This window comes from Indicator indicator, chromosome 15 (assembly GCF_027791375.1).
Source record: "Indicator indicator isolate 239-I01 chromosome 15, UM_Iind_1.1, whole genome shotgun sequence".
In the NCBI taxonomy this organism is placed as follows: Eukaryota; Metazoa; Chordata; class Aves; order Piciformes; family Indicatoridae; genus Indicator; species Indicator indicator.
Genome location: NC_072024.1, coordinates 19,142,069 through 19,169,936, shown reverse-complemented (window position 1 = coordinate 19,169,936; position 27,868 = coordinate 19,142,069). Strand labels below are relative to the sequence as shown.

Here is a 27,868-nt window from a genome sequence, read left to right as displayed (position 1 = left end):
TTTTCAGAAGACATTTCTTCCATGGATCAACAGTGGCCAAGATAACTGCATGTAACAGTCACACCGTGGTACAGTACCTGAAAATCTAGAATATTTATGTAAAGTAGAAATGGCAAATCCTCACTGGGAAACCTCAATCAGTGGCTCAGGCAACGTACATGCACTTTATAACCTGAACTTTCTTTGCTGCTATTTGAATTCAGGATTTTTTGTTTGTTTGTTTGGGGTTTGTTTGTTTGGGCTTTTTTTGAGAACATGGAAAACATTTTATTGACTTTCCTTTTATAGGTACTTTCAAACATAAGAAAAGTGGGATATTTCCCTTTAATCTTGTAGATTGTACTCTCCAGAACTTAGTTTTATTTTCTTTTTTTTTTCAGTGTGGTATACTTTTTACAATCACCCATTTCCATTTCAAGCTTCCTCCAACTACATGGAAGCTAGATACAGTGGAAAGATGCTCACCAGAACCTGAAAGCACTTAACTGTAAAATGTAATTCCTTACCGGCTTATGATGAACACCACCAAAAACTCATTCTGTATCTCAAAGTAAAATCTATGAGAAAAGGTACAATGCTTTTTTAAAAACACATTTAGAAAATTGCATCTGCATTACATTATTCACTAAAACAAGCTGAACTAAATCTTCACTCTTGAATTAGTCTTAAATTGATTAAAATTGATATAATCGTATATTTTAAAGAGTATTTATTCTGGAGGATTTAATCATAGTAGTCATCAAATCCAGACAGATACTTCAGCTAACTGTGATCACGATATGCACTACACAGTTAGGCCTCAATAGTGACTTATGTTTTTAGATGTTACTGTACTAAAAATGATGAATTGTTAATATCTTACAATTATGGCATTCATTTTCTAATGATATGTGGCCTTCAAGGGGTGCTAACTTCAAGGAAGAGGTGAAAAACAAAAAAAAAGGGATTTAAAGCAAGAAACAGAACATGGTTATGAAGCCATGACAATTTTGTGAGTAAGTTAATGTGAAACAACAGCCACAATTTGAACAGATTAACTGTCCAGTAATTATCAGTAACTAATAAGACTTTCAGAACAGATGAAAGTCAAGGCATAAGGCCAGACCTGGAACACCTACAAGTCTCTACAGAGCAAGACTGAGCTCCATGCACACAACGCCTCCCATTTCCTTTTCTGACAGCTAGGAACATTCTCAAATTGCTTGACCCAGAGAATGATCTAGGGAAGGAAGACAGGTAAGTCTAACCTGTTTTCAATACATGAATCACCTTACTAGGTCTGGCTGGGATGGAGTTAACTCCCTCCACAGCAGCCTGTCTGGTGCTGCGTTTTGAATGCGGCTAAAGCATTGCTGCTAAGAGACCAACATTTTGGCTTTTGCTGAACAGTGCTTGTAGAACATCAAGACTTTCTCTTTTTCCCAACACACAACAAGCCAGCTAGGGGTAGGCAAGAAGCTGGGAGGGGCCCTAGCTGAGACAGCTGGCCTGCATCAGCCAAAGGAATATTCCATACTCTATAACATCATTTACTGCAAGAACACCAAACCCTGTTCCTAGGGTTTCTTCAGCTGTAAGAAGTACTAGGCATGCCACTTAGCTTCCTGGACCCTAGATGCATTAGGGTCTCTGAAGAGACAAGACAGAAAAACAGATTGTGAATGTAAGATACCAACATCACTCAGCAAAAACCACTTGGGTAAACACCATACCTTTCACCTACAACTACCCATAAGCGTGGAAATTCGCAGTGTGGGAGACTTGAAGCCATGTTACAGAAACCTGCAGACTCTATATAAAGACTGAAAAACAGTCTTTGCAAAGATGAATCGCACTCAAGAGGCCTCAGCAATAATGCAGTCCTAGTTATACTGCAAAAGGAGCTCTGAGGCTGGCCTGCACATCCCAATCTCTCAATCTGACTGATCAGGAGAGCTACCAGTGTGTGTTTTGTTGGTTTTTTGGTTTTGTTTTTTTTTTTAATCTTTATCTGAAAGTGCCTTGAACAAACCCAGATATTCTTTCTAAAAGCTGGCTTGTAACCTTTTTCAGATTTCCACTTAACAAGAGGTATGTCATGTGGAAAAGGCTCATCCCTTTTGAGCACTCAGTAGCAGAAAAACCAAAGGGTCCTAATGGAGAGGTATTGATCTGTCTTTGAGAAAAATACAGTTCACATATCTGGGTTAAATAAAGTAGCATCAGCTGCAGACCATAGGAAAAAACAAATCCCCTACGTACTTTCTTGACAAACAGAATTCTGAAAACAAAATTACATAAGTCTTAATACTAAGTCCTAAAGCTAAACTTGTTTCTTACAGAATGCATTGCTAGTAAAATCCACCACAAGAACTCCAACCTTATTTGACGTACAAAAATAAGGTTTTACAATACTTTGCAGTAATGTGAGTAACCCTCAAAACTGCAGGAAAGCTATCTTCTTTTGCATATACTAGCCAATTAACAATGGCTTTTACCTTTTAATCTGCATGTCAGCTGCTGTGCAGAGCTAAAGGTACTCAAAGTGACCCAGAGAGGGATGGTGGCAGTGCTTAGCAACACTTTCTTGATGCTGAAACCATCCAATGCCAAGACCACTCTGTACTGAGCTTGACACTCTGAGCAGTGCCAGGACAGGACGAGCAGCAGATGAATGCCCAACCCCGGCTGCCAACACCATGTCAGGGAGCAGCCTTGTGCCAACAGAACCACAGGGATATGTTAATAATGCAGTCAGAGATGCCACAACAAAAGCAAAAGAGATAGAATGTGGTTTATCTCAGCATTAGCCAAATAAGAAGCCATTCTCCAAAAGACTAGTTTGAGCAGCCAGACAAGATCCTCTGCTGCAGCTGTGTGGGTCCAAGAGACTTCCATTTCACTGGCACGCTTCACAAAAGCCAAAGAGTAAAAGGAACATCTCACTGGAGACATCCTTCTGAGGGGAAACTCAAATTATTGGGAGTGAGTCAGTTTGCCCCAGTGAGCCACAGGACAGCTCCCAACTCCAGGTGGAAGGAAATCTTCCTTGTCACAGCAATGACAGACTGCTGTGCAATTCCTTAGATCTGTATGGTACAACCTGGAAGCATGGCAAAGATAGCACTTCTCAAGCACACTGAACTGTTCAAGAATTTAAGAAAAACAACTAATTGCAAGCTGTGTCTGCTGCGTAAGCGTCCCAAAGACAGGAAAGCTGACCACACTGCCACTGCTAGAACAGCAGAGGGAAATCTAAACGTATCAGAGGGATGGCTTAAAAAGGCTATTATTAACATATACATTTAAGCCATGTAAATTAGTACTTGTGTGGACACCAGAACTTGCATGGGTAAGATAATAGTCTTTTAACTGGAACTTCAGGCATCAGCTACTGTTTCTTCAGTGACTACTTAAGAATCTCTGGATAATAATTAAAGCAACTGAAGTTGCAGCTTTTTTAATCTCAAAAAAACTGCTCCATAGCAATAAAGACAGACACTTGAAACTTACCTCTGAAAGCCACTAGTTACTTGCAGTCACTACCAATGAGCTCAAACAATGACCATGCTCAAAAGACAGAGTTTTGTTATGTCATTGATAGGTGGCATACTATTACCACACACTCTCACCTCCTCAATATATGGCATTTAAAGCAGAGAACACCACTTACTGTTGACCTCTCAGTGGTAAGATCACAAGCGGAAGAGCTCAGAGAGGAGAAGGGAGAGAGGGGAATGATGAGAGGCAAGAATCCATACAACTGCTATCTTGAAGAACATTTGTTATTTCTGAGATCAGTGAAGGACCTCAGCTCCCTTCATGCAAACAGTGACTACAAAACTACCCTGGTCATGTCCAATGCATTAGAGACAGCATGGTGGAAACAGGGATGGAGCTTTTGCTAGCTTCAGAGGACATACAGACACTAAATCCATGGGCTTAAACTCTGCCAGACTGAACTACTGGGGACAGGGGAGAAGCAATGAGAAGTGTTTGTCAGATGTAGACAGGGCTAGAAAGCAGAGATTTAGGTGCTGGTTGGTCTGGTATGAAAGCACATGAAGTGGCAGGCACACAAGTCCAAAAGTTCCCATTTCAAGTGCATGAACAAGATTCACAGTAACAAAGACAACTGTATTTCATTGCATTTTATTTAAAATATGCATAGATTACCACAATAAAGCTGTGTCATCAACTGGTATTCTTATTTATTACCCTTAGAGGCAAATGTGCATGTAACAACACGTGTGTAAGCAAACTGACTCTGACAATACATAGACAACTTAGCTGCAGAGAACTTAACCAAGAATTTAATATAGGAAATTCCCTACTCTTTCATTCAGTTGCTGTAAATGCAGTGACTGCTTTTTACAAAAAGCTGCCACTACAAAAGAGCACTTGCTCTTTTGTAATAATAATGCACTTATTCAACAAGTCATTATGATTAAAAATAAGCACATTCAGAAATATACCTAGTATTGAATCTTTGTCAGCCTTGAATTCTTCAGTGAGTCTCTGAAACCATTCTTCACACCCCTAGAAGGTGTGTGTATATGGGAATCCTTTTAATTCAGGCAGCAAAGGCCCTATGTAGAGAATTATGCACAAACTGTTCTAAGGAGTGAAGCTGAAAGAGCAATGATTCCTCTGTTGACTCCCACAGTGGTGATCCTAATGTGCAGGGGTCAACATTAGCTTATCCAGATTGTCTGGTCAAAAGAATCCCCAGAAAATGATGCAAAAGTACAAGATGAGGTTTGTTTCATTCTAAATTTGCAATGCAAACCAAGGACCCTGTTAAACAACCACTTAGACAAGAATGCTTAAACAATTACTACCTTATTTCCTTTTAAGAACCTACTTTGCCCATTTAGTGTGCCTGTTTGCATAATTCACACATGTAAGAGCTGCAGCACAGACCATCTGATTATTGAGATGACTTTCATATTGTGGACCTCCAGATGTTATTATCAACATTAATCTATCCTTTTATACATTAATAGATAGAGGGCTTGAAAAACAAGCCCAAAAATCTCTGTACAAACACAGGAAAAGAGTTTGAGGGCCTCCTCTCTCAGCAATTTGAAGACTGGCATGAACTGCCTTTGAGGAACCATCCTCAAAGCTACTGGCAAAGGGAACATGCAGAGCCTAATTATTACAACATTGTACAGAGACACTGGATTATCCTTATGCTTTTCTGTAAGCAACCTGCTCCTTTGAGATCCTGCTTTTATTTTGCAGAGTTTTGAAAGTTTCCTTGGTTAGCAGAAATGGTTTGAAAACATCATGACTGTTTTACCCTAGGGTTATACTGTCCTATGCAAAGAAAGTACTGATTCAGGAGATCTAGCAGAACAATCAACAGTGCTCAAGTAAAGCTTAGCCCATTTTATCACACATGTTTTTTTTTTAAAACATTATCCTTTGCAGAAATAATACTACCAGCATTGCTTACAGCATGCTTCTTAATGGATTAAGTATCACTACTGCACTGCAAATCTACTACTTTCATAGAAAAAAAAAAATCAGCACGTAAGAGATCCCTTTTGCAAGAAGAGTTCAGTCAGTAGGTAAATAAAACACTTGAGTACAAGAAAAAGCATCAAAAGCAAAAGACAATTCTAGTATGAGAGAAGAAAAGCTATTTTCTGACAAAAATGATACAAGGTTTGTATAGCAACATTAACACTGAAGATGAAAAATGACGGCAACCTGAACAAACACAAAAACCAAACCCACGTATTTGTGGAATGTTAATTCGGTGGATCTGGTTTTGAATTTGTTTTAGCTCCTCAGGATTAAGGTTACATTATTCCCTCTCAAACTATAATGAACTATGTTCTCATACTGTATCTTGTCAGCCTGCTTCTCAGTAGACACGTTTTACACCACTACCTTACTCTGAGCATTAGGATCAAAATCCTTCTCCTTTTCAACACAACTTCAATCACACTATTCATGTGAACAAAGCACAGGATTAGGACACTCAATTTATTCACACACAGACATCTCCAGCCACAGCCACAAAAACAAACAAAAAAAAAAAAAAGGACTGTACTTACAACATTTACAGTGGCATCCAAACCCCTCATGGATAAATACAAAGTAATCCCCCCTAAATCCATATTTTTTGCATTTTTTGCAGAATTGCTCCCAAATGATCAACGAAACTATTTCATAACTAATATTTTTCATGTGTTCAGCTGTTTCCAAATAATAAACACTGATACACTTAACTGAGAAAATACAGTAAAAAAAAAAATATACTGATTATATACTTCACATGATGAAAACCCACTGTAAGACCCAATTGGAATACAACAATCAGGTCAGGGTTCAAGATTTTCTGGACAGATGGTTAATTTAAAACACACTGACCCCCTATCAGACTGGATTAGTGCCAAGAGCACTCAGCCTTTCCTGCAGAAAGTGGGTCAGATTAGGTTTTGTTCAAGTGCTTTGATTTGATGCATCATGATTTCCAAGCAACTTATTAAAATATGCTAGATTAAGATATTTGTATATTCTAATACAGAAAATGGGATTCTTTCTTGGCCATCACACTTACCTTCACATTTCTCTAGGATCTGGACAGTTTCACCTAGTTCCAGGACCAAGCCTTGCGGTACAGCTCCTCGGAAGCTGCATATCACTAGAGGGTGGAGAAAAAACAGAGAGAGAGAGAGAGAGAGAGACATATGAGGGTTGAATCTGTGTGAATTTCTCTTCTAAGCATAGCACTTCAGCTCACTCCCTTTATATAAATAGCTGCCCAGAAAACCTGTCAGCCAACTTTCCCTCACCAGATATCTTAATTTTGGCACTTACCAAAAATTAAGCTCAACAGCATCATAAAAGCTGCACTTTAAAAAAGATTTTTAAATTAAGCAAGGCTTGTAATCACTTTAATCACCAACTCCTAATTCATTTCACATACAAAAATTTCCTTGTCTCACAATTCTTCCTCTAATATACAACTCATCAATGGAACAGGCAGTTCTAACTGCAGAGATTATAATAGGAAGTCAGCTGCAGGAATTACTTTCCTCCAAGTTGAAACTATTTCAAGTACCATTTGTGCAATTAACAACCTGCAAAAGTCCTGTATTACCATACATGATTATATTTAAGTATATATAAGTAAGTATTATATTGAAGTATATTAAAAAAACAGGTAAGAATCTGTTCTTTTCATAAACACTACCTACCATGACATACACCCTAAATATTTTTCTAGGTATCTTTAGTTATCATTAACCATAATCATCTTGATGCTTCAGAAATATGAATATAAGAAAAAGTTACCAAATAAAATCAAATTTATAAATTTTTTTTTTAAAAATCAGCCTAGTGTATAATGATTCTTTAACCTCATCTATTAAAATGCAACAGGGACATGGACATGGGTTATTACAAAGGATGTTCACCCTCCCCCAGCCCTTCAATGCCTGTTCATCATCATTTAAAAACCTCACTCAGGCACACATTTAATTTAATCATTCATGTCCCTTGCTCTAACCAAATACCTGTTCAGCCACAGAGTATGCCCTGTACGTCACCTGCACACAAGCTGGAGTACAATTGGAATTCCAGGAGTTGAAATAGTGACCTCCAGTGGGCATCATCCTTTTTTTCCAGTCTAAGAGAACACCCCCACTTTAACAAGAACAGCTAAGCTACAGTTGAGATGTTACCAGGTGAAGGGGCTGCATTTCATTTCCTCCATGAGTACCTTTTCACGTCAAAGCCACTGAATCCCTTTGCACTAAAGGCTCTCTTTAGTGCAGAATTAAAGCAGTTAACCAGAAAGTCTGAAGTCCGGAGCAAGTACACACACCATGGAAACTTCCATCCACCACGAGGCACATTTCTTGAACCTCTAATTTCCAAGTAATGAGTGAGATAGGCACAGAAAAAAATTTCACCAAAATAGAAGTTTGAACCATCTATGCAGATTTCATAAAGAGAAAGGGCAAGAAAGAAGCAGCTACATACACCAGGTAAACACCCATGCAGATCAGAGTAATATGAGAAAGAAATTTGAATCAAAGTCTGAAGAGAATCAAACAGCATGAAATGCTTGCCCTTCCACAGTGAGTCTCAATGTAGCATTTAATTAAAGAGGAAAAGAATAGATTCCATCAACAACCCTAAACTCCTTTCTCATCTCATACAGCCCAGCAGAACTCACCGCTGGGTAAATGAGGTTTTAAATTCTTGTTTACATCAGAGACAGGAGGAACGTAACAACTGGCTCCAGACTGGAGTAAGGTAAACAACATAATCCAAGAATAACACTAAGCTTGTCAGCATTCTGGATTCATTCTTCGCCCATCAAGAAATAACGAATATGGATTTCAACCAAAGAAAAACTACAAAATGCTTCTCCCAGAGTGCAGGAACGCTGTCAGCAGCCAAACACTTAACTAGCAAGCCAAGATCAAATCTTCTAATGGCTTCTCCTCACCCCCCATGTATATTAGACAGCAGTATCCCTTAAATACACAAAATTTGGGGAGGCTCTCCAACAGGAAATTTTACCAGATCAAAAAGGTACAAACTCTTTAGTTTTGAGTTGAGTTACAAATGCATAGGTGTCTAATAAATACCATGATTGCTCTGTTCAGATCAACAAAAATATGAAAAAATTCAGGTATGAAAATTATTTACTGTATGAAAAATACTGAATAAGGCATGCAACCAGGAAACTGATTTGATGCAACTACTTGTTCTTTGGCCATCAGATCCTTGCCTATTATGTAATAATAAAAAGTGAGCTTGGAATGAAAGCCAAAGGAAAGGTACCAGGAAAGCAGAGTACTGTTTTTTTTCCAGCTGCTGACACAATAAACCTTAAAAATACTGCCAAGAATAAGAACTTTACTATATTTAGGCTTGGAAGAAGTAATTTTAATAAATGCAAACTGTCCATTTATAAAAGGATTCTACTGGTCACACAGAGAAAATCTGATATAAGGACTCTACTGCATCAGTATGTAACCAGCTCTTTAGAATTCAGACTACTCTACCAGTAAGATAGCCAAAGCTCCTCTCTTATGCCTACTCCAGTCAAAAAAAAAACAACAAAAACAAAGCCACAGAACAGAAATTAACTGATCCAACCAGCTGTGGATACAATCTGCATGATCATTCTAACGTCACAAAATTAATTCTCATACAAAAATAACATCCCCCTTACTTTCCTCACTCTTAATACAGCAGTATGAAATCTAATTCATTGATAAATTTGCAGTCATCAACAAACGTATGCAAGTCTCTTCTGCTTGACAGTTTTAATAACCAGCAGAGTATGTGAATAGCAATATGGATATTTTCAAAATAACAAAAGCCCAAATCTCAGGATTAGTTGACCTTCTAGCCACACGAAATGGAAGTCAGGAAAAATTAAAGAACCCCAGTAAGCTGACTTAATATACCAAAGCACATCTTGTTAAAACTCTTTAACAAGAATATATCATTTAACATCTCTGAAAGAAACGTGAATGGTAAAAATAGCTACTGATTCTGAGAGAATCTGGGAAATCTGAGGCTGGTTTACAGCCTGACACACGACTCCAGAGGTTACTCCCAAAGTAACGGATGTTACTCATTTGTTCAGCTAAAGATGGATTATGCAATACAATCTTATTTATGAAGTCGCTCTTAGGCACACAGTTGTTCTTAGCAGTATTATCTGGAAAATATGAACAGGAGATACAGAATAAATTAACCATTCTGGAGAAAATAATTCAGAGACGACTCAAGCAACTGACTTCTGTCCTTCTCACAGAGAAGCTCATAATAACATAAAATCATCTACAAACTGCCAACCAGCAAGCCTCTATCATTTCTTTCAAGAGTCATCCCTTTGGTCACCAGAATACATATGTACCACATCATCAAAACAGATAGACAGAAAAGCTTTTACCCACCAGTTAACAAATCTGAAGGATCCCTCTTGGATTCCAGGACAGACTGCTGAAATATTTAACATCCGTTTTCAGATGTTAAACCCCCTTGCCATCATTCAGGTTCACAGGGAGGTCACAGTTCCTTTCCCCCAGCAGTTAAACCCAACATGCTGCCACAGACAAATGTGCCACTTTCAGGGATTATCTCCAAGTCAGAGGGTCCTTAACTGTGGTACCTAGACTGTATCAAAGGGGGCGACAGCCAGAGAAACACTTCCCTCTGCATCTCTGTAATCTAGTAATGAGTTCACATAGGCAGTTACTCTCAAGCTGTAGTAGACAGTATGAAGGAACTGAGGGGTATAAGAACAGACAGCACTGGAGTAACAGTTAGAGAAGCCAAAGATCCAGAAGACAGATTCAGAAGTGTCTCCCTTGTCTATGGACATACCCTGTCACAGTAGCAGACTGCACTGTAAGTCAGCAGCAAGAGAAACTGCTTCAAAAGAGTAAGGGCACATAGATAAACACGACATCTTATAAAAGGGTCAGTGCATCTTTGTACAGCTTACTGATTCCTCTGTAGGATATCTAAACAACCTGCTTGCTACATGGACAAAGACCTGGTTGATGCCATCCAGTAGGTTTTACAAAAATCTATTCCGAAATAGCCCCAGTCAAAAGCTCTTGCAGAAACTCAGCCTGGTTCTGATGAAGTGGGAAGGCATTTAACAACGACAGATGAAATGGAAGCAGCAGCCAGCATTCTCAGTGAAGACAATGACTGACAAGCTCTAAAGGCTCTCTGCTGGAAACTTTTCAATTTAAATATTTCTAAATCATCCAGAAAAGCTGCTCATTTAGAGATGTGACAGAAGTTTGTGAAGCCACTCAAACTATCCAGGGTAATAAATACTTGCAGGTGGACATAAGTACCAGAAGCAGAACTGGCAGGTGTACTCCATTTAGTTTGTGTCCATGGTGTTTCATGACGGGTGAAGAACCCTTGACTCCCATATAAAACAATCATCTCTCCCTGTGCCATCATCACAAGTGAAACCCTGCAATGTTATTCAGAGCTCCCGTCCCAAGCCCAGTGCTCAGCCACAGTCAAGCACCATCCCCCTCGTCACCATCACATCAAAGCAGAATACCAGCTTGGGAAAAAGGGAAGGCACCATTACCTGCAGTCCTTTAAAATTCACAATGAACCTCTACATGCCAGTTTTCCCCTTTGTCAAAAATGTATTGTCGAAAAGAACAAAAGGAAAGGTAGGAAGAAGTGAGACAAGAGATACCAAGGACTGCAGAAGAGTTTCCATATACTTAATTATGAACCAAGATGGGGCTCTTCTACCAGTAAAACTGGCAGCTGAACAAGTAGAGAGAATATAATTGGCAAGTTGCATGGAGAAGGTGAACAGGGAACAATTGCTAATTGTTCCTTCCAGTACAAAAAGCAGAGCAGTGTTGAATGAAAAAACAGAGAACAGTTCCAGACTTTTATTTAATAAAGTACTTTTCCACACTGCATAAACTGTGGCACTCCTCACGAGATGCTATGGGTGACAAAAAAAAAAAACTAAAAATAAAAAAAATCACTCAAGTAGAAAAGCAAATAAGGCAAATAAATGGATATGTACCACCTGAGGCTCAGCAAGTCCCTGACCCAGAAAGCACTTGAGTCTTGGGAAAGCATCACATATGCTTATCTTGCTGTGCTCCTAAACTGTCAAGGGTCACAGTCAAGGGCAGGACACCAAATGAGATGAGTATGTGGTTGGACTGTTATGATCTCTCTCTATTATGGAATCACAGCCTGAGCTTCTTTTGTCTCTTGCTATCTACTGATTTGTGACCTCAGCTGAACACTATTACCGCAAAAAAAAAAAAAACAACAATTCACAGTTAGAGAAATGCTAAATTAGATTTCACGTGTGTCATTATTACTCTCTGCTGCCCAACTAAATAGCAGAGCTGGCTTAATTTTTGCTGTGGTATAATTTAAAACACATCTTCCTTTCTTAAATCCTTCTAATTCAATTTTCTATCTCCCACCTTCCCCATCCAGTCTCACCTGGGTCACGATGATTCCACAGATCATTTTTCTTCTCAAATGGATTATGTCAATTACATGATAAACATAGGAATAGAAACCTGTCCATTTATAATGTCAACAGTGGGAAACTCCCAAAAAAGAACAGAGTACTGTCCAGCACAATACATCCACAAAAGGATCATGCAGCATCTATCTGCTAATTCTCCAGAACCCTCATTTTTCTTAGAATATACATAAAAATACACATTAAACTGGCATAGGTATATGGCTTCTATTATACTAAGTTTTTCAACCTATTTGTACACATTGCAGTAAAGCCTACAAAAATATCTCCACATTGCATAATGTCCTATTTACAATACAAAATACCAGTTCAGCCTATAATGAGTAATTTGTTTGTTTTCATAAAGGAACAGAGCCTTTTTCCTGCCCTTTCCCTTCCCACCTTCCATGAGGTGCCACTGAAAATAGGCAGTATTTATTTAAACAACGACTGAGAAACAAAACCAGTTCAAGAAGTTTCCATATTTACATTGTCCACTTCTCCAAATCTAAATTATGTTCCTCTGATCATAAAGCTGGGCTTTTGAAAAAAGTATTGGTTATTTCACATGTTTTTTGTTCCACAATAGGAATCATTGTTGCTATAACAGATCCAATATGCTAAAACACATTTCTGTTTTCCTTTATCAGAAGATGCTGGCAAAGGCTACATTTAAGGAGCTTTATGAGTCAGCTTTGGGGGAAACCCCAAAACATTTCATATTATCATCTGCCAACATACCTTGTTGTTTGTTTGTTTAGTTTCACTGGGGTTTTCTTAGTTGCACAATGTGACAAAATAAATGGAAGGTTCTTGAATTCTTTCCACTGTAACAATCAATTTTGTAAACTTCCAACATATCTATTCACTCATGGCTTCAAAAGGCAAATCTTCTTGGCCTCTATGACAGCTTTCCCCAGTTATTATTAGCTGTCTCATTACTAAAATTCTGCTAACTTGCAACACTTTTAGATGACACCAGCAGAACAAGTGTTTCAGGTCAAAGTATGCCATTTAATTTTTCAAACTGCTTTGTACTACACCCAGCTTGCAGTTACTCAGGTTATACACTGATCATGCCTTAATGGCATCTTCAACCAAATTAATTTCAGAAGGACTGACAAGGATGATGGATAGGAGCAGCACAGCTGCAGTTGTGTTGCTCTATACTCAAATTACTTTGCTCCATATCCTGCCATTTAATAATCACACTGAGCAGGCACTGCAATCTGTCCTGTGCTACAAATGTCAAAAGTTTGGATAACTGGAAAAAGTTCTTTATTGGAAGAGCAGTCAGGCATTGGAACAGGCTGCCCAGAAAGTCACCATCCCTGGAGGTGTTCAACAAACAAGAGGTGGCACTTCTGGACATAGTCTAGTGGTCATGGAAGTGTTAGGTAGAAGGTTGGACTTGATCTTTTTCAGCCTTTATGATTCTAAGTTCTGAAGTTTTCCAATGGTATCACTTCGTGCTTTATAACACATAACTATATTTTAAATTCATGCCTCTACCACACTGGATAGGTATTTGGTGTTCATGTTTGCTTTGGGTAAACACAAGTAACCTCTTAAATGTCAAAGGGCTCAAAGAATTATGCATTGAATAACTATTAGTTTATATAAAATATAGAATCATAGAATCAAGAAGGCTGGAAGAGACCTCAAAGATCATTGAGTCCAACCTGTCACCCTAAACCTCATGACTATCTAAACCATGGCACCAAGTGCCACGTCCAATCCCCTCTTGAACACCTCCAGGGATGGTGACTCCACCACCTCCCTGGGCAGCACATTCCAATGGCCAACCACTCTCTCTGTGAAGAACTTTCTCCTCACCTCCAGCCTAAACCTCCCCTGGCGCAGCTTGAGACTGTGTCCTCTTGTTCTGGTGCTGGTTGCCTGGGAGAAGAGACCAACCCCCTCCTGGCTACAACCTCCCTTCAGGTAGTTGTGGACAGCAATGAGGTCACCCCTGAGCCTCCTCTTCTCCAGGCTAAAGAGTCATCCCTGAGCTTAAGTTTGACTTCTGTTGATTAATATTTAAGAAAAAAAAAATAACTACTTCAAACTGATAAATTAATGTTTTGAGGAGGATGTATCTTTCCTCAGAATGCTTTTTGCTATTAATCCATCTGTTAAAAGTGTCTAGTATCAAACAGTATAAGCTAGTTTTAACAGCTAAGTAAGATGAATTTTCTTCCTTGTAATACCCAGATGATAACTAAGACTCCAGGCAACATAACTTAAGAGTCACTGTAGAGGCAAGATCCAAGATGGCTCCAAATTCAATACCTTTTCCCTGACAGAAACTAAAACAAGAAGGTGAAGGAAGGGCATTAGAACAGGCCAAGGACGTAGCTTTCTCCAGCTGGAGCCATCTGTGGATTGGATCTTCCTACAGCAGATTTTTAAATTAATTTTATACATGTTTTTAAGTGCTTTCTGTACTTTTTTTCTTCTCCACACCACCCCAGATCTCCACACTTTATTTATGCATCACATAGAAAGCCTTTTTAATGCCCTCTGGGCATTGTATTAAAATAAAAAGAGTGAACAATCAATTTCTATCCTTCCACTCCACATTATTTATGGGTTTAGAACCTTCCAAACTACCTTGTCTTAATAATCTGTTTTCCAAGAAGAGTGACATCTTAATTCTTTGTATTTACACTGGGCAGACAGGGAAAAGTCTCTAAGCCACAGCAATAGGATTGTGCAAGAAAAAACCCAACACTGATACAAAATACCACACAGAGGAGAAGACACCTGAAAGTCAAGATTTAGCTTCACCTTTTTGTGAGGCAACTGCAATCACACCTACGGGCAGCAAAGAATTACTACTTTCCAAACCACCAGTCTGAGCTTCTCTCACAACTACAAAACCTTCTTCCAGCAAAAAGGAGCACTTCTTGCAAACAGAGAATTGTGGGCTTAATTTAAAAGACAAAAAAAAATAGTTTATTAAGGAAAAAACCCTCACATTCGTATAAGAAAACTAAAGGCCAGTATGATTAAATTTTTGTGGAGCTGCTTGATTAAACCTGGCAGCTTCATAGATTGCACAGTTAAGACTCTGATCATATTTGACAAGGGAGCAGAACCACAAGGAAATTAAAATGAAAGCATTTTCATTTTATTCTACAGATACCTTGAAGACCGTTTTCACCTTCTCAATATATGTTCCAAGTATTTAAATGATTAATTGTGGGTAAAGGTTTCAAATATTTGCCAGAAATTAATTTGAGACATGCAAATTTATTTGCAAGTTCAGGCCATATTCAGCAAGCATGTTTACAAAGAAAACAAGGAACACAAACCAGGTCTAGTACTTCCAAACATTCTGCTGCTTAAGCATGATGGACAGCATGAAGAATTTAGTATCAAGGAAAGGACATATGCAATCATACACTAAAAAACAACTACCCAAAAAACCCTCAAGGTTCTCACCGAAAGGGCAATTTCTTGCAGAGTGTACTGGTACACATGACATGGAATGAGGCTCTAATCCGATTGGAATTGCCAGGCACTAATGTAATACACACACACACAAAGAAGATTATCAAAAGCTGATTAAAAGCCATCCAAACATTACAATCGAAGAGTAGGGATTAAACAAAAGACACTGTTTAGAACAGGTCTAAAGAATTTTTTGACCTTATTAATGGTCTCCTTTAATGAGCTTCTATGCAAAACCCTGAGGAAGAAAAATATACCTCAAATTGAAAGAAACTGGAGAGCCAAAAGTTAGGGGTCTGTACATTAGCAAAATAGCACTACAATTAAGTGAAGGTATTTCAGGCCGGCCAGGGAGGAGCACTGGCTGTTGCTAGGCAGCATCTGCTCCTGTCGGAGATGCTTCTTTCTTTGTGCAGCTGTGGTGGTTTGAAACTGTCTTTTTAATTTTTCCTTGCAAAGTTCAGAACAGAGAAAGTGAAAGAATGTAAATAAGTCACTATTGGATGTAAGAAAGCAAAATAACGATTGTTCTAAACACTTCCATTGGATAGATAGAAATGTTTAAGAACTATTACCCAAAACAAAGTAGGCATTCTGCACATTCTGCGTTCGGCAGTGGGGGCAGTTGCTGGGCTGTCTGGCTGCTGTTTCTTCTTCTCTTCTGGCTGAAGATAACACGTACTGACCCTGGCAGCTAAGTTAACTTTCTGCTTAACTAACTCTGCTTCTCTGTCCAGGGGGGTCTGGGAGAGAGAGAGGCCCCTTTGAGAGGGTCCCCTTGGGGGGAAGCAAAGGGAGATTGGTTGTGCTTTTCTGTTGATTGTATATATTTGTAAATGTTGTGAATTTTGTATATTTGTACATATTCATTGCATTTCATTGTAGATTTTAGACTCTGCTTGTAAATACAGCCTTCATTTGCTTCCAGACTGGGCTAGCCTGGTTATTGTCAGTGGGGGGGGGGGGGAATTTCAGCTCACACTGACACAGCAGCACAGAACCTCAGCCAGGAATACTGCCACCAATGGATTATTACAAGGCAGCTTACTGCCATCACATGGCATCTGCAAAGTGCTCAAACTGCTGCCTAGCAACACCGCCTCTTTCTACTGAGTCATACCATCACTATGAAAATGTTCCTGTAAAAAAAGAAACAGATGCCTGAGAAGAAAGGTGATCATTCACTAGCAAAATGAGTTATTGCTAGCATGCTTCCCCTACCCCCCAAGATAAAAATAGAGATTAGGCTCAAAAACCATGAGCTGTTTAAAATAGTTTCGCACATCTTGGTGGCATGAGAGAGAGCTGAAGACCAAAAGCCCACAGTGTTGTCCACTGCCTTAGCTGTATTGAGGAACTGATTTTGAGCTTCTAGCTTTGCAAGCATCTATCCTAGTTACACATCTCCTGCCTGTACATCCATCTGATATCAGTTCATTCAACTTCCACTCTGGCAGTACAGAGGCCCCTCATCCATATATCATTCCCTCCCTAAGGAAAGTAAATGCAGCAGTTTCTTTTCTTCCTTTTTAAGCAGACAGGCGCTGGTTCAGTGTCTGAAACCTTTTCCTTTCTTTCCAATACTTAACTGGCCAAGAAACACTGACCGTATCGCACTTTGCTCAAAGCATGGAGCTCTTCTGCACTGCTGTGTTCCACAAGCTGCAAATGTGAGCCAAAAATAGCTACAATCTACTGCTGAACACTAGGAAAAGTAAGGAACTACTCGAGTTTTGAATATCCTGGAGGACAGGGGCTGGGTCGCTTCTCCAGGCAACCTGCTCCAGTGCTTTACCATATGCACCATGGGTATCACCCCACAGCATTTCACATCCTATCCCCCTATTTACACTGACACCATATGACTTTTAGTCCTGCTGTCTACCTGCTAAATGGATTCATAACATGCTAAAGTTACCATGGCATGTATGGTCAGTTTGTGCATTTCCATTGAGAAGGAAGGGAAGAACAGGGCAGATAAATAAAGTGTACTTATCAGCACACCAACTTGTGCATCTTAGTTGAAAACTCTTGTATTCTAGCCTAAATTGTTGCAACTTTCTGTGGACATCTAAAGAGAGCTTACAAAACTGCTAAGAAACCTTCCAACATAGAAGAACTTTGACCTTCTGACTTTGCTACTGAAGTAACAAAAAATGAAATATTTGCCTGATGTAACTGATGATGCTGGTTGTTTTTTTTTTCCCATGAGATATGAGGATTGTTTCTCCTTTCTAATCTTGACTTAAGCAAACATACATTATTTAACACTATCAATATCATCTGAAACATTGGGGGAATCCTCTTTTTCTCCATCCAGGTTGGAATAATTTTTTTTCCATTATTAAAGAAACAGTGCCCTGTGCCAGCAAGCTGAAGTGCAATCAGTCCAGAATTGAAAAAAACCCAGTAAGATCAGAAGTTGCAGTTTAGGGCCTTGCTGTGATAAAGTGAGAGAGAAGCCTATTTTCTGACTCCTCTTCCCCAGAGACAAAAGAGAAGCTGTTTCGGCAAGACCACTGCTTCAAAACTAATCTTCCTTGAGGTAAAAACTCTGGACTAGAGCTAACCAAAAAACCTAGACTTATCAGAAAAGAAGCCCCAAACACCACCATCTCAGAGCAACTTTGTTCATAATTCCGATCAGATCAGCATCCTCGGGAAGGCTGGAAGAGAGCAGCGGGCGGGCAGGATGGAGAGCCGCCGATTACTGCGTGCAGGAGGGAGCGGCAAGGGCGCACCACTGCCAGCAGCAGCAGAAGCTGCTCCGGGCGGATGCTCAGCGCTGTGGTCAGCAGACAGCTGGCAGAGCTGCTCTTCCTGTGCCGCGGGCCAGCTCTTCCCGCGCTAATAATCCATCTCCAGGGGAACTCACAGTCAGTGCAACCTTTAAACAGAAAGACAGGCACAGAGATGCTTCACCTACTCACTCTCCTCACACCAGGCCAAGCACCCAGGCAGCACGCAGCTCGATTTGGTACAGAGGGTAACAGCAGACGCCAGGGCAAAATTCTCTCACCAAACCATTGATCCCTGCTTCGCTAAATGCAGGGAAGCTAGACCACTGCCCATTTGAAAATCAACACCTGAGTTGCTCATCATTCTTTCTTTCTAAAAGCTCATGAGCTGAAAGTACTCAAAGACATATCAAAGCTCAAACCACAGTTTTCAATAACCTTCTTGCACAATAATTCATATATTTTTGGATTATTTGTCCCACACTGTCTGACACTTTCTCACTTGTGCCCACACACTCTGTCCATGTATATAATAAAGCCATACATGCATAAACTTAAATTAAAATCTCTGCCTAGGTGAAGTGAGCAACTTTACACAGCTACCTCCATAGGCACTTTTGTCTACAAAGGAAGGGGTGGGTGAAACAATCATCTCCTCCTCTCCTTCCAGACCCAGTTACTGGAAGCACACATATCACTCCCTACAGGGACTATTCAACACCCTCTGTGATGCTCTCCCATGGAAGGTTTTCTGTTGCCTTTACAACTTGTTTAGGTAGGCCATTCAACCCAGCAGGACAAAGGACTGTATGGAACCCAACATCCCAAGAGGCTTGTAAGATTTTATACATCACTTTAAGCTGGCTTCAGTTTAGCAGTTCTTCTTCTCTGACATGTATGCAAGGATGCATTTATTAAAATCACGGGGCTGAAAGGGCAGGTATATCAAATTAACAGTTGGCATAAACATCTCATTCATAAATCTATTTAGGAGGGAAGAGAGAGGCCCCTGCTGTTCAAATACACAGAAACAAGAGATTTCTAGAACAGCAAGCCACCTGCCTAAGCACACTGAGCCACACTCTGGCGTGATTAAAGAAAATAGTCATTCACCACTCCAACTGCATACTGCCAACACTGACAGTGTTTAATGCACAAGCCTCCTGATATTGTAGCATCTAGACAAACCTTTGTTTTTGTTTCAGAGAGTAACTGGTACCAGTTTACCTCTGAAAGCAGAATGACCTGCTTTGCATTGCCAGAGCTAGCTTCACCGCTTGTCAGCAGCTTTTCTCAAGGCTTAATATCCAAAAAGACTCAAAAGAAGATCATTAAGTCAAATGCTAAAGAGGAACAAGAGGAAAGTCTACAAATGAAGTTCTAATAAGCAATCACCTCACACCTGCACTAGAAAGCATTTGTTTTGCTCCAGCCCACAGCTACACCAGCATTCCTAACACCTTCAGCAAGCTTCAAGTAAAGACTCCTTGTTTAAACAAACACTAAAGCACGTCTGAAAGGAAGGAATTACAGTTCCAAAAACTTAACAGATGCTTTCAGGATTTCAGAAGAGGTCACAAAGTTAGTTTCTGACACACAAAAGCCTGAATGGAGACTTGATTTTAGTATCAGTCACTTGAGTGAGGTATTTCATCTCTTTGCCTTGAGGTTCGGTTCAGTGAGCATACAGATTTGGAAATGTGTAAAATGTGGTGATATTAAGGCTGATTCAGTTCTTAAAAACAATCAGGGGAATGACTGCTGTTAACTGCAACTGGTTTTGAACCACGTTTTACTGCATGCTTCCTTTAGCCATTTCCTCAGTGAATATCACAGCTGAGAAAGGAATACAATAAACTTAATTCACTATACAAATTAACAAAAATTTATCTTAAACAGGAAAAAACGTTGTGTCAGGCTCTTTAACAGCTGAATAATCTTTCAAAGATTTTCCACTTTGTCATTGTTTTCACATCCACAACTGAAAACAGCTGCCATTTCTCAAGACAAAACCTATGAAATCAGGGATTTTTACAAAAGAACTATGTTCCAAGTAACTAACAGATTAATCAAAAAAGCTTGTGTACCTGCACATCAATGTGCATATGAAGGCAAAGAACTCCTCCTCATTCCCAATCATCCCTTTCTGGGGGGCTTTTAAATGTCATCAACTACATGGTAGTGAATTTTCTAGATCGCAAGTTCTGGTGGTAGTTCCTGCACGTTTCCCTCAAGTTTGCATCAGACTGTGACTTTTTAAACACAGGGCTGCTGAAAAGAAAGGCTCGGCAAGACAGTGAACTCAAGTCCAGCTGAGCTATACCACTGACTGTAAACCAAGAAAGCTGCCCTCAAAAGGATTAATATAAGTACCAACTTTCCTCTCTTCCTCCCACATACATCTGCAAACCATGACCTGCATCATCACCCCAGACTCATATACCAACCTCCTCTACCTTACGTTGTTCAAAACAGAAATTTTCCTCCCTAATTTCACTGTGAAGAATTTCTGTTCCTGTCCTACTGCCTTGACAGTGAATTTAAACCCAAATTATAGAAATAAGAAGCATCAAAGAACCACCTAAATTTTCCAAGAACTACATACACCCTGTTTTTAATTGTAATTGATATTTACTTCATTAAAAAAGACAATAAAGTAACTTGCTCCTTGAATAAACAATGAGAAGTCCAGTTTCCTACCTGTGGATATTCCCAATCCCTCTGTTTCACCAACAGTCTCACAACAAACCAAATGCAACACCGTCAGAACTGTAATTTTTTGCTATCCCTAGTCCTGCTCCTGAGCACCCTCAGGTTTACTCTCATGCTCACATTCACAGCTTCACATTCTCCAACGAGCAAAGAAGTTTTACTAGGAAGAATTTTGACAGAACCTTATTTATTATCCATTCTTTTCAGCAAAGAGTAGCTGCTTATCTGCACTTCTACCCACAGGAACACTTTTAAGTTCTTTCCCCACTCAGACAACAACTTTCGTTAAACTTGTAGGAAACACACATCTAAGGCTGCTAATTCTCATAGAATCATGGAATGATCTGCATTGGAAGGGACCTTATCTTAAAAGTGTCACTCACTGCTAAAGGAAAGTTAGGAAAGAACAGGAAGCATGAACACTTACAAATTTCTACCTTTAGGAAATTAGGCAAAATATAAAAATAATTCCTGTACTGTGGATAAGGTCAAAGAGAAAACACTTTTGCCCCAGCCCTGCTGGCAAGCAGCTGAAGTCATAGGGCTATTAGCTGAATACATAATATGGCATAACTATGAATAAATGGAGAAAATCTCTCTCAAAGCCATCACAACATTGATATTAAGGCCTATATTGCAATACTACCACTTCTTACTCTAAGATCACACTTCCATTCCCATACAAACCACACAATAAACTGCTAAGCATACACATCTGATTCCTTGTCTTTGTCACCAATGTGAAAAAAAATCAATTTCATTCCTCAAGTACTTAGAAAGTTTGGGCTAATTTCTACTGTAAATGTGCCTGTGGACAACTGGTATTTAGATGGCCTCAAACTAGTAATATCTTATAGATTAGTTCTCATCTAACTCTGCAGAGAGGGTATTCATTCACAGGAGTAACCGCAGTGTCTTTTGGTTAGTCTTTTCTAGGACAAATGAGCCAAAATACGTTAGTCTCTTCTCACAAAAGAGTGCATTTAATCTCCAGGTTATCTCAGCAACACCAGAAATACAGACTTACACTGGACTGGAACTTGAATTGCCCACTATGTTAAATGACACCTCACTGAACTTTCCTATCTAGACTGAAAGTCACCAACCAGGAGCATCTTGGGAGCTGCTCTTTCCCAGAGACATTTCAAGGTGTGATTCATTTCTCCTTCAGTCAAATAACACATATACATTTCCTTTATGATCCCTGACTGCCAAATTTCATGTCCTAAAGGGAAAAAAAGACCCTCAGGGGCAAACTATTGAACGCAACTAAAAATTACTTCAATCCGCACATCTAGTTTTCCTGACTAACAAGCAAGTCCCAAGGTACTATGCCCACCTCCTAAAACAGCCTTGCACAGAAGGTTTAGGAGCACATCCAAGGCAGATCACTGAAGAATATCCTTAGTCACCTCCCTCCTAGCACCAGACAGTTAGTTTCTAGCAATAAAATAAGAAAGAAGATGCAATACAGTACGTGCCCCCTAGCACAGAACCCAGCTGCAAAGACTGCTATTGCCTCCCAGGTTACTGAAGACAGACCTTTTCCTAATGTGGAGGGACTATTTTCCATCCCTCTGAAACTTTTAGTTTTAAACCTGTTACAAAGATTTAGTGGTACAGAGGAGCTGCAATATCAATCAGCTTCCAAAACTCCTTCCTCTAGCAGCTGCCTGCTACACAAACAGGTAGGAACAGAGCAGTATGATGAGAGACTTGTGGAGAGAGGTAGGCTTCTTCTGGGCAGTTTTGCAGTCCTGTTTTTCCACACACAAATATGAACTGGGAGATGTGCAAGCTAAGATTTAGTGACACGGAGGAGAAATAATAATAAAAAGATACTGTTAAAAAAGCAGAACTGCAGTATAGAATTGTAGCTAGGACATGACAATTCTCCATCCTTTCTCAGTAGGAAGAAGGGAAATACTAGTTTTATATATATTTGTGCTTATGGATTTACTTTATATTGTTACCAATTAAGTGGTGAAAGTAAAGATAAAAAGTTAATTAACAAACAGATTTTAACAGTAACTCTTTTGAGTAAAATAAGAACAGGTACTGTTTATGCGAGCAGGTTTTCCTTCTCCATCATTTCATATATATATATATATACACACACTTAATATCATCAAAATACAGGATTAACTACATTAGAAACAGGGGGGAAGGGGAAGAAAAAACCCTTTTCTGAGAATCACCTAAAAGTGCTCTCTGCACAGAAAAAACGAAGAAACTGACAGCCTAATGAAATACATAATCAGCTCTCACACATTTGCCAAATTTTAATTAAATTTATTTAATTAAGTTATTTACTAGAGTTCTCTGCTTAGCTTTTTCTTTTAATCCATTATGATTTAAGACTTGCTTTAGAAGACTAAGGTAACTAATCAAATCACTTTAATAAATATTTTCTTAGAGACTGCTTTAAAAACATTAAAGCACTAGAGGGCTGGAGAGCTAGTTATCTTCAATCATCAGGTTAAAAATTTCACTAGTTGTTTTCACAGGTGGTCACTTAAAGCACCTGTGGAAGAACTGTTTGCCTTTCCACACCAAGACAGAAGTTTTACAAGTGTAGTTAGGAGCACAGGCAGAGAGTGTAAGCACTTCAAATAGAACAGAAAGGAATCAGTCACAACAGGTTCCAGGTAGTGGCTAAGAAATACAATCAATGAAGAATGTTAATGTTATTAGGGGAGTGTTTAACTCAGTTTAGCTACAAATTCCCTAATCAATCTTTCAATACTTTTATTGCAGAAGTATATGGTGACTTTTATGAAGACTGGACAATCCAAGAGCATTTTATAATTACAAGCATTGAAATGTTTTCTTAAATACAGCTAGACAGGCAGAGAATTTCAGAACTACCACAAAGTCACTGACATTCACTCAGTACATTTAACACGTTTTACTGCAGGTAAGAGTCTGTGTAGCTGTAGAGGGGTATCTGAAAAGAGGCAACTGTAAGGGGCTCCAGCAAGCATGTAAGACATGCCTTTGTCTCAAGCTCTTTCAAAGCCTATGCAGAATACAAAGCCCTTCTATACCCACATGTTCAGAGAGGGAACTTGGCATCTTTCTGAAGGAACAGTTTCTATAAATTATCAACTCTGAGCCAACTACCTTGCTAAGAAGATGACACAAACCACAATTTACTTTCAATGAAGAGAACAGCATCAGAATTAACTGCTTCATGTGATGCTTCCACTTTCCTTGATACAAGTGAACAGGTATATAGGAGGGCTTGGATGCCCAGAGAAACCTTTCTATTCCACCAGAAAGCAATCTGTGGTATTCCAGTAGCAGAACTGACTTGTTTTTCCCCACTCAGCTTACAGCAATGGGGACAAAGTGTGTTGTCTTCATTCGAAGGCACATCAAAAACTTTTCATGTTTTAACAAGACCACAGGAAAAAAAAAAAAACACAGAGGGGTTTTTGGGATAGTGGTCAAAATTAAACTAAACTACCAAAGCCCAAAGCATAACCTCTTATTAACAACTCATGCCAAAAAAATTAATTTTGCACACATTATTTGTGAAATTAGGATAACTTACATCAATTTAAAAACAAACAAAAAACCCCACGTCTTTTTTTCCCCCCCCTTTTCTCTTTGCTAGTGCACCTCCTATCAGTAACACCTCAGGTCTACACCTTCTGTAGACTAGTTTCTCCAAAATGCACAAAAATGACCACTCCAGCAAGCAATGACAAATCTACTGCTGAAAAAATAGTCTCCTTCTCCACACTTATAGTAACTTAACTCCAAATATAAGCAACATTTTCCCAGTATTCTCACTCTCTGGAGGATTATCAACCAGTTTCAATTACAGAAAGAGTCATTAAAGCTACTCGACAATAAAAATTACCAAAATTCTTAAGATTAGCCATGGTCTCAGACCTACCTATTGAGTATTGTATGAAAGAGAAAAATCAACATGTCAGGAATATTCTGAAGCCTACAGAATATTCACTGAAGTAACACTTGTTTTCATTCACTACTCTCTCTTCTGGATGCCTCTCCTAGACTTGTTTACAACCTGAATGGAGATTTCCTGTTGTCTCCTCCCATAAGTCTGCGTAAGAATGGTTAGTTCACCTACTTTTCGATTAAGGTAACACACATATGTTTTGTTTAGGAACACAGATCAAACAAACTAACAAAACTCTGAATATCAAACCCTACCATGTAGCAGAGGAAAATGACAACATAAACAGAACAGAGGAAAAACAACATGACTTGGAATGCTGGGGTTTTATTTTTTCCCTGAAGCATCTATTACAATTATACCAGCACGCTTAGTGCTAGGACACCAGAAGTGATCTTTCACCAAGAGTTAAGGTATGAACAGGTCTGACAGTTGATATTCTCTGAACACCCAGCTGAGATGCAACAAAGCTTCTTAACTCCACATACTCCCAGTGACTGACAAACACTCGTTGCTTACAGTTGCTGCTTTCTTGTGCTGTTTTATGCCACTTGTGTGTATTGCCCTATGCTTACAGGTTCTCATCTAACCAAATGTATTGGATTTTTTTAAAACAAAAGTGAGTTCCTTCTACTCAAGATGTGTTCAATGCACTAAGCTAAGCACTTATTTCATGAGATGAAAAGTTAACAAAAAGCACTGATACACTGTGTTGTTCACTGACTCAGTGCTCAAAACATGTTGTAAATATTATCAGCATTGATACTTTTAGTTGCCCACAAGTCAACTGTCAACCTCTACTTCAGCAGTAGAGGTTAAGAGACCTCTGTAGAAAGTTTTCTTGTATTTTCTAACTATTTGCAGCAGTTGATCATCACTGCACACTGTGAAACTTGAGAATCAATACGAACAATTGATAACTACTGATTTAATAATGCATTTAGGTAGGTAAGCAGAGCAGACACTACCTATTACTATTATGCAAATCAATAGTTTAGAAAAATTAAATCAAAACAAGCAAAAGTGAAGTTAAAGTTCGTCTTCGTTTTGTCAGGCATAACATTTCTGCTCTTAAAAGAAATGACTGTACACTAAAACAAAAACCCAAACACAAAGCCACTGATGATGATCTCTCGGATTAGAGCAAACACCGCTTGAGATGACGGCAAAAATCTAATTTACCATCAACAACGAAAACTGACAAGCTTCTGCGTTTACAGGCAGACGGGCCGTTCCCACTGAACGCAATGCACCACCAGCCCCGTCGCCTTCTGCAGCCTCTGCCCCCGTAGCCCGGCACAAGTCACTGCCGGGGTGGGCTGCACTGGGCCCAGACCGGGAGCCCGGTTCCCGACTCGCTCGCTGCCGCACACCGGTGCCAGCTCCGGGCCCGCCGCTCCGAACAGGTGCATCGCCGACGCCCCCTAATGACAACGGCACCGCAGCCCTTCCCTTTCCCTCAACTCCACATAAACAAGATCACCACAAACCACAGATTAAAGCGGAGAGGAAAAGGAATTGCACGCTTAAGTAGATTAAGGGCTAAGCGACTCGTTTTCTGATTATTTGTGCAATCGGGGCCGGGCGCGGGCCCCGAAACTCTACTTTCCCCTTGCCGCCCTCTGCCTCGCGACAGACAAACTCGGAGCAATAGCACGAACCGAAGCAGACGCAGCACAGCCCTGGGATGCTGGGCTGTGCGGGCCGGGAGGCGGCGGCAAGCAGCGCACAGACGGTGCCCGTTCTCCCTCAGGAAAAGCCTTCCCCGAACACCAGCCCTCCTCGCCATTCCCCCACTCTCTATCTGCCGGGCAGTGAAAGACCACAATCGCTGCCCCCACGGAGAGACAGCGGAGGGAGGAAGCGGGGGAAGCAGCCCCGACCCGCGGGGTCCGTCCGCTGCAGGCAGAGGGGCAGCAGTGCGGGGGAGGGGATGTGGCAGCACCTACCCACGCCGTATTTCTCCTCCTCGGTCGGACTCCACATGCTGCTGCGGCGGCAGCCGGCCACGGCCGCGGATTCCCTGGGCAGATCGAGGAAAGCGGGTGCCGCGCATGGAGCGGGGGCGGCTGCTCCTCCTCCCCCCCTCAGCGGGGGCGCCGCTCCTTCGCCGCAGCCGCCACCTCACGCTCCGGCCTGGGCTGCGTTAAAGGTCCCTGGCCCCTGCTGGAGGGGAGGGGAGGAAAGGAGAAGGGGGGGGCGGGGGTGAGATCGCCCCCCGCCCGCCCGCCCGCGCAGCAACAGCCGCCGCTCCCCTCAGCGCCCAGCGGGCGCTCGCCTCCGGCCCAGCGATCCTCACTCCCAGCGCAGACCCGCTGCTCTAGTGGGCTCCTGGGCAGCCCCGCGGCGCTCGGCGGCCCCTAGCCTCCTCCTCCGCGCTACCACCACCACCGCTCCTGTCGTCGTCGTCGTCGCCACCGCCGAACGACTCGGGCTGCCGCGCCCCCCCCTTCCTCCTCCCCCCGCTGGATCCCTTCGCGCATGCGCGGCTCGCACCGCCTCTATTCCCCCTTCCCCCCTCGCGGCCGCACGAGGCGCGCGCGGGCGCGAGGCACGGGCTTAGCAGCGCGTGGAGGTGCGCGGGGGTGAAGCCGAGCCCGGGCCTCGGCCCCCAGCGCTGCGGGGACACCCCAAGCCCACCCTGCAGCGGCAGCCCCGCTGCTGGCGGGTCGGTGCTGCTCCCAGGAGGCAGGCCCTGCAGGCACGGCCCCGCAGCGCAGTGCACCGCGCTGCCGCGGGAACGGGCTATGTTTGTAAACAGCGGGGGGAGCGGCTGAGCAGCCCCCGCGCCCCGGCCCGCAGCTAAGCAGAGCTGCCCTGGGGGGCTTGAGGGGATCCTGCACCTTCTGCCGCCCCTCAGGGCAAGCACTGTAACTCTGTACCACTGCCGGGCAGGCATATTTTATTTTTTTTTTTATTAAAAAAAAAAAAAAAGCTAGAATGCCGTCAAGAGAGGATGCGCACCCATACCAAGGAGGGCAGGGGGAGGTGATACACCTCCCAGCACTCCCAGCCTGCAGTAGAGCACGCTGGCCG

The 27,868-nt window shown here is 41.0% G+C and overlaps 1 protein-coding gene across 1 annotated transcript in view; it reads right to left on the bottom strand.

Annotated features, from left to right (window-relative positions):
- DOCK3 (dedicator of cytokinesis 3) overlaps positions 1-26,888 on the bottom strand; it is a 207,249-nt gene extending 180,361 nt beyond the window's left edge. The window contains 6 exon segments of the mRNA XM_054387218.1: positions 6,554-6,637; positions 9,918-10,001; positions 17,062-17,116; positions 26,015-26,295; positions 26,475-26,731; positions 26,782-26,888. Coding sequence (XP_054243193.1) covers positions 6,554-6,637; positions 9,918-10,001; positions 17,062-17,116; positions 26,015-26,295; positions 26,475-26,731; positions 26,782-26,888 — 868 coding nt within the window.
- Positions 26,889-27,868: the final 980 nt, after the last annotated feature.